The following is an 11,734-nucleotide window of genomic DNA, read 5'->3' on the forward strand; positions in this document are numbered from 1 at the left end:
TAACATATTTAAAAAATAGCGTATAAAAAATAATTGTTCATAAATAATAAAATTAGTTATTATATATCAAATAATACTAACCTAGTAGGAATATTAGTTGCTGATAAAGATTCGTTCTATCCGCGATCCCATTCACGTTCTTTTAATAAGCAAAAATTTAATTAATATCAATAATAAATCTTCTTTTAATGTGTTTGCAAAATCTTCAATCTTTGATTGTTGTGCAAAATAAAAAGATTTTAAAAAAAAAATCGACGCCATAAACTAAACCTGAAACCAAAAATTAAATTATATCTTATAATCTAAATATATAACTTTACATAAAATAAACATAGTCATAAATACATATACATATATCAATATTTTATATCTTCATTTCCATGAAAATATAAAATTACAAAAAAAAAAAAAATAAAATGTGTTCCACGTATATTTCACATGTATATTTTGATTCATTTCTATTAATACCATAATCAAAATTATGCATGCACTTACAAATCTATCCTATTTTAAGCAGATTTAATTAGCATTTTTCTATAATCTATCTATTTATATTCTAAAATTTCTGAATTTAAAAAAAATCTATCAATTGTTAAATCTAACCAATTCTTAAAATAACCTAAAAATAATTTATTAATAACTTAATGTAATTTTTTCTTCGCTATTTCTATAATTCTTATATTTATAGATTAAAGATTTTTTTAAATTTCTAATTACATAATAAATCAGAAAACTGATTCTGATCGATCGCGTGATAACAATTCACTGAAACAGTGTTAGTAAAAGAAAAATAGGATAGAAAAGAAACGAAATATTTTCTTTTCATATTTTCTTTCTATTTTTTAAGGAAGTGTTCAGAAAAATACTGTTTTAATAAATAATTATATATTATTAATAATATGAAATTATAACATATTATTTAAAGATCATAAGATATTCTGTCATATTTAGAGAATATCAAAAGAAATTATTACATATATGTATAATATATATGTGTAATATATATATATAATATATATAATATATATATATATATATATATAATATATATAAAACGAAATATTATTCAACGTAATGTTTGTTATTAGAATTTAAAACATGCTTTCAAACTGTCACATTTCATAAATATTCGAAAATATTTACGACAAATCAATACGTTCAAATAAAAAAAATAAAAAAATATGATATTATTACATAAAAACCGCGTTTTATGTTGAATTCAAATATATCCGATAATATGAATAAAATAATCTTCATAAATACAAATTATTGATAAAGAATATTATTATAAATAATAATTAAATTACCATATCTGCTTTACTGCAAACATTATCGATTTGGCTCATTAATCATCATGGCGTCCCTAACAATCTGAACAAAAAAAAAACAAAAGATTTAGAATAAGTGTATAAAATTAAAATAAAGTAGCAACAATTATTACTCAAATTAGCCCAAAAGCTCAGGATAAAAACTACTGTAATTATTAAAACTACTATTACTTGTATGATCAAATGAGAAACGAATAAAGATAAAAACTAAAAAAATAAAAATAAAAAATTTATCTTCTAATAGAATAATATTTGTTAGATAAAAAAAAAAGAAAAAGTTAATTGCTTATAATAATGATATAAAAAAAACATTGAAACTTACTCGAGATCATTATAATAAAATCATTAATAAAATTTTATAATCGAAAAAAAAAAAATTAGAAATTATTTTCAAATATTAAATAATATATATGTCATATTTATATATATATATATATATATATATATATATATATATATATCATTATTAATAATATATTTGTGTATTAAAAAAATAAAATCAAAATAAAAATAAAATTTTAAAAGAATAATGTACCTACTTGAGAAGCATGATGCAAGAATTTGTACAATTTTATTTAAACCATTTAAAAATTGTCAATAACGAACGATATTTCAATTGATAGAATAGTTAAAAAAGAAATAAATACCATAAAACCTCTTTTAACTTTTAACAAATGACACTATTTCACAAGAATATAAGTGGAAAAAAAATATATTACTCTATTATTCTTGATATATTCAATTACTTTGAAGAACAAAAGTTTCACAAAAATTTTGAAACGATTTTGACTGGTTTTTAATAACTACTGATTGTAAGTACTGTGGCGTTGGTAGAATGACGCAATTCGCCTAGCAAATTTTCTATTGGTTAAGAATTTCCAATCAGATTCACGCGAATTTCTTATTAGCTGCAAATTTTCAGTTGAACTCTATATAAATTTTATTATTGGTTGAGAGTTTTTATTCAATATAGCGCGAAAATTAAAATATTTTATTTTATAAAAAAATTATACTTTTAAGGTATAAATACACAATATATTTGAAAATTTGCATGTATTGATTTATTTTAAATAATATTGATTACTGAATAAAGGAAAATTATTATAGACAATATTTGTTAACATAAAATAAAATTATATTTTTAGTAAAAAATTTTAATTATAACTTATATTTAAATTCATATTTTATTCATATATTCATATTATTTTATAATTCATATAATTTATGTATTTAATTTTATTAATAATTATTAATTCAATGTACAATAGTAACAAACATATAATAAATGATACATTTCGTTTTTTTGGACGTGAGATTTCGTGATAATTTATTAAGTCTATTCTATATCTTATTTGTAATATATTTGATATTTATTAATAAATAAATAAAATAATAATTAACCAATAAAAAATTAAGTTTATGTTCAAAATGGTTAAAGATATTGTAAAAATTCTTGATATTTCATGGAGATTTGGTGGTATGAATCTAACCTCAAAACAAATTATTTCAGAGATTTTTATGCATTAAATATCTTTTTAATTTAATAAACAATAAATTTGTTTTTTATTAAATAAAAATTAAATATTTTGTTTTTTTTAATTAAAATTTAAGTAATATGTAAATGTAATAATTTCTTAACATAATATTTCTCTTTAATGATAAAAAGAATATTTTTCTTTGATGGATAGTTATAAAATATATCTAAATAAAATAATGTAGCATTGAATAACTAAATTTTTACAGTAACTGCAGCAAGCAATGAATCTGACAACATGGGAAAATCATTTCTTCATCTAAAATTAAGTTTAGAAGAAAATGGCAAAGCTAAGAATGTTTTTATAGAAATGACAATAAGTGAATTTTATAAATTTGTGCATGATTTAGAAAAAGCCAAGTGTAATCTTGATTTATTACTTTAGATAATATTTACAGTAATTTAGTTGTAAATTGAATCATTTTATTATTTTTAATTATATTATTAACAATGTTTTTCATATCATTTAAGAAAAATACATAAGAAATAAACTTTAATCAGATAAGAGCATTATTATATTAAGAAATGATTAATAATTAATGATTAATAATTAATAATATATTTACAAATGCATTATGACTTTATACAAAAATTAAAAAATTTAAAATATAAAAATATAAGAAAAGTATATTTCATTATGTTATTACTTAAATGTAAATAAAAAAATATTATCGTATAAATAAATTTAATTCATTAAATACCATACCTTAGTGAAATGCTTCCACTAATTTTAAAATATATAATTGTTTGATTTAATAGCTGTTGCTAACTGAGAATCTATGTATACTATAATCCAAATGATAAAAATAATATTTCTTGTCAAATGATAAAAATATTTAAACGTTATCACATTTTGAAATTCCATTTAAAGGTTTATGTAGATTTTGTTTTGAAGAATTTGTCATCTGAAAACAATATAAATTTTTATAAATAAAAAAAAGTTATAACAATACTGAAACAATAAATAGAAAATTGGGAACCTTTATTTATTTTTCAATAGTGAATATACAATCTTTGAATATCTTATTTTCTATCATATTAGTTTTTTTATCACAATAAAATGTGTATCATTCATTAATTACATATGTGATTCATCAAATATCATAATTACTTATGTCTCTAATATAAAAATAAATTTATACAATCTTTATAATTACTTAATCATGTCTCATATTTACATAAGTTTAATTACTTTATTATTAATAGTTCAATTAAGTAAATGAATATGAGATTAAAAAATTATTGAGAGAATAAGAATAATAAGAATGTTGTCAAATTAATACTGATACTCATTTAAAATACTATTTAAAAAGCGTCAAATATATGCAATAAAATATTATAAATTTTTTTAAAAATACGTTTAGAATTGAGATTACATAATGTTAAATCATTAGATATAAATATAAATACAAAGCATAGAAAATAAATGCTTTATAATTCCCGCATTTGAATATATAAATTAGTAAGAAAAAGATGGTATTTCACAACTTTCATTGTCCTACGTTTTGTAGGAGGAGGACTGACTACAGTACCTCTTTGATTATAAGGTTCTGCTAGTGCTAATGCAGGATTTCTTGAATCTGTTGTTGAACTTTCTTGTAATTTATCTGAAGAAACCTCTTGTAAGGATTTGCTTCTTTTTGCTTTTTGTTGAATAGATTCTAATACTGGTACAATAGCTCCAAGTAAAGGACGTTTAGATGGTTCTCCAGACCAACATTGTTCCATTAATCTCCAACATTCATCATCAAAAGAAGGTAATCTTTCTGGACGTATACCTACAATCATTAATGCTTAGAAAAGAATATATAAAATTAAATATTTATTTTGATTTCCAAAATTACCTTTTTTCACACTAGTCCATAATAGTTCTTTATTATGGAATTGTTCAAAAGTATATGGTAATCTTACATGTCCTGCGCATAAATACCAAAATAAAATCCCAAATGCATATACATCAACACTACTATCATAATGACCAGAGAGTAATTCTGGTGCCATATGGACAGGTGTTCCCACAATGCTTCCTAACATCATAACTTCTGTGATGCAAAATCCAAAATCAGTTAATTTCGCTCTATTTTCAATATCAAGAAGAACGTTTTTCAACTTAACATCTCGATGTACAAGTCCTTGAGAATGAAGATAACGTATTCCTTCTAACACATCTAATGCTATTTGTATACGTTCTAACCACGACAAGCCGGCACGTATTCCGCAATATAAATCACGACTTAAACGATCTGATATCAAAAGAACAGCAGATCCAAATCCAAATCCTCCACCATAAGAATGATCAATAATTGATCCTCTAAGTTTTACTATTCTTTTATGATCAGGGATAGATCTATTATAATAAAATTCCATAGCCAGATCATTCCAATGGCTTTCATCTGATGGAACAACTGATTTAATTGCACAAGGACCAGCTTTACCACCCCAACCATCACAAGCAAATACAATTCCATATTGGCCACGGCCAATTTCTTCAGCACAATGAGGTTTTCCGTAACGAACAACATCTATCATTGAAGTTGATTCTAATGCTAATTTAGCTAATCTAGGAGCATGATATTTTCTAAGAGCTATTCTTTGTTCTTCTGTTCTTTCTAATTTTCCAGAATAATAATTTTCTATAGATCTGAGAGCTGCCTGAAATGAATCATGTGACGATTCAAGTTTATCTCCAAATTGCATTAATATTATTTTGGATAGTTTTGTTGCAGATAAAGAATTTAGTATTTCTATTGTCACTTTTCTTCTCCAAGCTACATCTAAAGTGTGAGTTGATGACCATTGCAAGGATGAAGACATGAAAATTAAATTTAATCTTTCTAAAAATGAATATATTGAAAATGGTGAAGAATTATGTAATTCAACATTATATGCAGCTGAGAGTATTTGTTTCAAAGCATCACTTGCTAATAAACAAGTATCGCGTTCATATGTTTTTTCGAGACTTAATAAACAACGCTGTAATGTACCAATAAAACTCTCACGCAAACAATTGACGGAATTTACAAGTTGTTTTGCGACTTTCTCGCATAGACGACCAAGCACTACTCTCTGAACTTCAGAAATTGCAGCTTTAACAGTTGCGGACCATTCTGTTCTTTGATTATTATTAGACATGGTGTTTTGATATAAATAAACATCATTATTAGATAATAAAACATCATTTTTCATTTCTTGAATAATGTTTTGTATTAATCCAGTTATTTCCTGTTGTTTTTCATGAACAATTTTCATTAGATTGGCATACAATTCATTTTCTTTATGTTGAGCATATTGTATTCTTTTAGGAGTTATTTGAATTATACGTGCCATATCAAAAGCACTTAAAATGAATTTTCTTAAGCTTGCAGTATGTACTTCATTTAAATAAGTGCTAGCATTAATAAGATAAGTTTGCAAACATCCACGAATAAAATATAAAATTTGATCTGTTTTTCTACATGAACCCACAAAGTCACTTATATATTGTCCACTACCTAGCCAAGATAATTGATCAACTTCAACAGATTCTTTCATTCCAAGGAAACCTAAATTTGTTAGTTGATCTAACCATGATAATCCAAGTGAATTCATTCTGTCAAAATCAATACCATCATCATCAGTTTTACTTGATGTAGAATCATTGGTATATAGTCGATTTTGAAGTCTATGTTGTTCAGATTCTGTCAATTCAGGATCAATACCATTCAATGATATATTTTCCAAGGATGAGATAAAAAGTACAGGATTAAAGGGATATGTTTCTTTTAAATCTCTTAATTCTTCTAAATTTTGTTCTGTTAAAGGCTGTTCACCAAGTGCATATAAAAATATTGGTAAAATAGATAAAAATTCATTTGCAAGAACTTTTATTGCCCCATTATTTGGAGCAATAAAAATTTGAACACCATCTTTTAATATAGGCAGATTAAGCTGAACTTCAAGCACAGTTGGATAAGTTGTATCTTCATTATCAGACTTTGTTAAATCTTCAATTGGAAGAGTACTCCAAGGTTTTTCATTTGCTTGTAAATTTTCAACTAATTCATATTCTAGATCTAATGTGAGACTAATGTGGTTTGTTTGACCATAAGTAAGTCTAATCCATCGCCATAATCCATTACATACTGGTAAAATATCATTAGATATTAATGTATTAACTACTATTGCCTTTGCCTTGCTATCTTGTCCCAGAATTATAATAGCTGGAGAGTTTGCTAAAATATGTGTAATTCTGTTCAATGTTAGAGGAGGTAATAATTCTTCCACAACATTTTCTGTAAACATATAATTGAATCAAATTCTATTCTAATATTATTATAGCTTAAAAAGTCAAATATTTACCTTCAGGAAAAAAGTTTTCTAGGTTAATAAGTTCTAATGCTTGTTGAGTTTCTTCAAGAACATGTTGTAATTGATTTCGGTTACGTAAATACCTTCTAAATTCTTGTGGTAATTTGCTTACCATTTTTTCAGTATTATTTTAAAATTTTTGACACTTCAAAATCTTTATCCTGTTAAGAATTTCATGTTTTATAAAAATGTTTTTAATTTTGTTAAATTTGACATTTAAATCATTAATATAAATAAATTTTTAAATATTTCTTTTCTTTCTTGTTCATAATATTAAGTAAAATAACTATTCTACTAATAAATTTTTTGATTAAAATGACAAACAATGTATTAAGATAAAATCAAATCATGTAATATTATTATTAATTCTATAAATCGTAATACGCTTTTTTAAAATTTTACTTTTACTAAATTACTAACCATTAAAACAGCCAATATATTAATAGTTTTAATCGAAGACCTATTTATCGACATAATAATATATTTTTTTAATATTTTATCATCCATGTAATCATCAATTTAATATATTTTTAATTTTCTTATTACTGAAAATATACTACACTACTGAACTAATATGTATAAAAATAATCTATTTAAATTCTCACCACATATGTACTGATATATAAATATCAAGTAAAAATTTAAACACTTAATCTATTAATGTCAATATTTTAAAGAATTATTTACTTAAAAATAAAGTTTATACGAACAATACACACTTGATACATGATGAAAACTAAGCGCGGTTGTTTTGACTCAAACATAAACCGTTTATTATAACTGCGTTCGTATTCTGGTATTGACTACAAATGACAAGAAAATATTGAATTGGATGATAAATCGTACGCATCATTTACTTGAAATGATATTATTTTAACATATGCATATGTATCCTCATTTTATATGATTAAGAAAACACGAATAAAAAATGTAGAGTAAACATGATTCTTTCTATTTTAGAAAATAATATCCTTAGATATATATTAATAGTTGTAAAATATTTATAGCTATAATAATATACACTTATATACATTTATTATATCAATTAAAAATAATTTATTTAATATTTAAAAAAAAATACCTCATTATAAATATACATGAACAAATGTACATATAATACACATAATTCATATCAATGTTTATCTGTAACAAATTTTCTCACATACACATAATTTAATAAACATATATAAATACGTTTATATTAATCTATAAATGTATAGTTATTTATGTATTAATCGTTATATATTATGCATTTTTTAATGTGTGTGTGTGTGCATATGTGTGTATATTGAAATTTGTTCATAAAATTTGAGCATAATAAATATAAAAAATAAGATCATGTTCTACTTGTTAAATAATTTTGTATTGTGTGATAACTTATTATTAAATTTATATTATATTGATAATTTACATATTTTTTTCAAATATTTTTTTATAAATAATATTATTAATTTTTATATTCTATGTTTTTAGCATCTTGTATAATATTTTTAGTGGAATCTTCAATCATGAAAATTTTTAATAATAATAATTAAATTTAAACATTGATAATTGTCTATTGTTGCTATTGAAAATAACTACGAATGCAACAGTCAATCTACTATTAAATAATCAATCACAAACAAAATATCATCTGTACATTAATTTTTATTTCTGTTAACTTACTTGACTGTTGTTGATAAATACAGAATTTAACTGCTTTAATTTTTCAATAAAAAAAATAGTTTTAAATAATTAAAAAATAAATAATTAGACAAAAGTTACTAGATCAAAAATTACTATTCAAACATTTAAAAATTATTTCATTATCAAATAAAAATTGCATTGAATAATAAATATTTATATTTTATTTACAATTCCATAATATTTAATTTTAATTTTACTTATTATTGATACTTTAGTTTTATTTTATATCAAATTTACTAAAATTATTACTAAAATTATTACTAAAATTTTCTATATGATGGTAAAAACATTGTATAAAAAATTTATCTTGTTTGTATGATATGTTTTCTACATTATCCTTCCTGCATTATCAACGTGAGGTTAAAATGAATTATAAGATGTGGTAACATTATAGATGGATCTGAATGTATTTCCTGTTACAGTTGGGTGTCACATATAAATCTTGAAATTGCCGCGCTTTTGGCAACCATTAGTAATTTTTCTTGTGTCGTCAAAGTGTCGTAGAGTTCAACAATTTATAAAAATACAAGTGTGTTTCAACTGTTGATACTATTGATTAAGTGAAATATGTGAGTATATATCTTTTTAGAAACGAATATTAATATTGTTGTATTTATTCTAGTTTTAATTTTTTCATAGACTTGTAATTATTTATCATTGTTGCTTGTGGTTAATTTGAAGAAAATGATACGCAATTTCTGCAGTTATATAAAATATAAATTAAGTTTATTCCGTATTCTAAGGTGCAAATTAGATTTAATAACATAAATAGTTTCAAATTTCTATAATTTAAAGTATTCATTGTTTCATTGGTTTTATGGTTAGGAGTTATATTGCGATGTATATATAGCATTTCGATAGCATGATAGAAAGTGAAACAAAATGGCCGCAAAATTAAAATGTACGCACAACATGCATACAATAATCGTGTAAAAATTTTGTTCTAATTAGGATTTGTTTTACGATCAGTTTTTAATCTAAAAAATTCGCAAGAGTAATCAGTAATCAAATTTATTAGTTTCTATTGTCTTGGGGAGCGAAATTCTTTTCCGATTTTATGGCGTGGAAAGACGATATAATAAGGAGAAAGCCGCCTCGAGCGAAGCTGCAAGTAACGAGGGAATAAGAATGGCTAGGCAGGGGTGATTCTAGAGATGGTACGGGAAGGTGGTTCAGGGTACAAGATTTAGTGGACTCGCTAGTAGCCGCTAACTTTGCAAGCTACGCCTTAAAGATATTAAAGTCATGTAATATGAATAATTTTTTTTACAAATACAATTTTTTTGTGCATAAGGATTATATAGTATTATATACATATACATAAAGTTTATATAGGTTATTATAAAATTTATTATAATAACAATAAATTATAATAATAACAGTAATATTATAATAACAGTAAATATGTACAAATTTATAAAGGAAAATTGATAATATAGTGATGATGAAGTATGAGAAAAGAAATAGAAAGATTTTTTTTATATTTATCCCATAACAATATATAAAATCAAACATATTTTAAAACATATTGTTTTTTATTTTTAGATTTCGAGTTTGGAAAGTGATTTAAGAAATTTAACAACAGTTTAACATCATCAAAGTTGCTAGACATGGTTTGTCTTTAAATTATTAAATTATGTTTATCTTCGTTTTAGTATTTATTTTTATATAACTTACTGTTTATTTTTTTATTTTTTTATCATAGATATCTTAATTATAAAGTGGATATGAAACTATTAGAATGACAAACATCAAGGCAGATTACTTTTACACAAAAGTGCAAACACAAATCTTATGGTCGTTTCGGGCAGTTGAATTCCAAGATCTGGATAATGGATCCCCGGATGTACTTCCAGAGCTGCTGTTTCGTGAGTCTATCTTTATTTCTATCTCTCACGATATCGATACATTGTAAATTCTATGGTGAACAAATTCTGTGTTTTATTAGAATGCATTTATGTGCTTTTAAAATATTTTATTCGTTGTATTATCATAGAATTTACATATTACGAATATGCGTATCTTTTTATTATGTATATTCATAAAAACTAATTTATTTCTTGCTTGATATTACAAACTTATCTTTTAACATTTTCATTCAATTTTTATTATTTAAATTTACAACGTATATCAACGCAAAATTATTTTAAATAATTTGATATAATATTTATAAGTAATATTGAAAGTTAGATAATCGTTAAAAGTTTTTATATCATTCAAACGTAATTGGTGGGATTAAAAATAAGACAAAGATACATGGAGATAGACAATGATCTGTTTTAGTGTTCAGACGGTCAGGTCAGGATTTTCAGGAGCGTATAATTAATTTCCCATGTCACTCTGAGCCCTTTCCCTGCTCTTCCTCGATCTGCCCCACGCAAATCTCCCGAACCACGACGACAATATTGCTGGCCATTTCGTTCGACAGTGCCCAAGCGCCTCAGTAGTTCTCCTCCGTTCCCCAACCCCTTTTCGGAGCTCGAACCCTACGCAGAGAAAGGGGTAACTTTACGAACAAGCATCTAGCACCGATCTCACTCTCCATCCTCTTCGTTTTAACGATTCTTCCTTTTCTATTCTGTACATACCGACCCGTCAATATCAGTTTCCGTAATTAAACATAACAGATCAACATTGGACATTACATAACCTAGCTTCCTCCTTTTTCCGTATGAACGCGTATCCATTATTGGGATACATTCGTGTACCAAAACGTGTGCATTGTCTATATAGGTATTCGAACGATCTTCTGACCCCCGGTTACTCAACTCGAATCGGTTAATTGGATAAATGTCCGATGAACGCCGGGCCATCTCTACCCCAACTTCTCCTATACTCC

At 24.1% G+C, this 11,734-nt stretch overlaps 3 protein-coding genes across 10 annotated transcripts in view; 1 reads left to right on the forward strand and 2 right to left on the reverse strand.

Annotated features, from left to right (window-relative positions):
• LOC100871335 (lachesin) overlaps positions 1–230 on the reverse strand; it is a 39,200-nt gene extending 38,970 nt beyond the window's left edge. For all 3 annotated transcript variants that reach the window (XM_086914392.1, XM_086914391.1, XM_086914390.1), the window contains exon 1: positions 82–230. The gene's annotated coding sequence lies outside the window, so the exon portion shown is untranslated. The remainder of the gene's footprint in view (positions 1–81) is intronic.
• Positions 231–1,305: 1,075 nt separating this feature from the next.
• On the reverse strand, positions 1,306–8,022 carry Ripk5 (receptor interacting protein kinase 5). 6 transcript variants are annotated; one of them, XR_015294209.1, is made up of 6 exons: positions 7,815–8,022; positions 7,201–7,370; positions 4,707–7,133; positions 4,395–4,640; positions 3,569–3,767; positions 1,306–1,371 (listed from the first exon to the last, which is right to left on the reverse strand). XR_015294209.1 is itself a non-coding variant. In XM_086914503.1 (5 exons), the coding sequence occupies exons 2-5, from the start codon at positions 7,322–7,324 to the stop codon at positions 3,736–3,738; spliced, it is 2,829 nt and encodes a 942-aa protein (XP_086770629.1). In that variant the 5' UTR covers positions 7,325–7,370; positions 7,815–8,022; the 3' UTR covers positions 3,208–3,735. The 6 variants fall into 6 exon arrangements, 5 of the variants coding, with proteins under 5 accessions (XP_086770629.1, XP_086770625.1, XP_086770626.1 ...); XM_086914503.1 differs by lacking the exon at positions 1,306–1,371 and having other exon boundaries at positions 3,208–3,767; XM_086914499.1 differs by lacking the exons at positions 1,306–1,371; positions 3,569–3,767 and adding an exon at positions 7,630–7,669 and having other exon boundaries at positions 3,824–4,640; positions 7,815–8,021.
• On the forward strand, positions 2,496–3,546 carry LOC100866650 (COMM domain-containing protein 7). Its single transcript, XM_003692592.4, has 2 exons — positions 2,496–2,805; positions 3,072–3,546. The coding sequence occupies exons 1-2, from the start codon at positions 2,748–2,750 to the stop codon at positions 3,245–3,247; spliced, it is 234 nt and encodes a 77-aa protein (XP_003692640.2). The 5' UTR covers positions 2,496–2,747; the 3' UTR covers positions 3,248–3,546.
• Positions 8,023–11,734: the final 3,712 nt, after the last annotated feature.

Source organism: Apis florea, unplaced genomic scaffold, assembly GCF_048593485.1.
Source record: "Apis florea isolate Af1SG1 unplaced genomic scaffold, ASM4859348v1 contig_3587_pilon, whole genome shotgun sequence".
NCBI classification, from domain to species: domain Eukaryota; kingdom Metazoa; phylum Arthropoda; class Insecta; order Hymenoptera; family Apidae; genus Apis; species Apis florea.

Excerpts from the sequence above, each read along its gene's own strand:
- Ripk5 (XM_012485067.3), bottom strand. The coding sequence starts at position 7,324 with ATGGTAAGCAAATTACCACAAGAATTTAGAAGGTATTTACGTAACCGA. Across the intron at positions 7,134-7,200 it reads AGAAAACTTTTTTCCTGAAG|AAAATGTTGTGGAAGAATTA; the intron begins GTAAATATTTGA and ends ATATGTTTACAG. Across the intron at positions 4,641-4,706 it reads ATGGACTAGTGTGAAAAAAG|GTATACGTCCAGAAAGATTA; the intron begins GTAATTTTGGAA and ends TAATGATTGTAG.
- LOC100866650 (XM_003692592.4), top strand. The coding sequence starts at position 2,748 with ATGTTCAAAATGGTTAAAGATATTGTAAAAATTCTTGATATTTCATGG. Across the intron at positions 2,806-3,071 it reads TATTTCATGGAGATTTGGTG|TAACTGCAGCAAGCAATGAA; the intron begins GTATGAATCTAA and ends AAATTTTTACAG.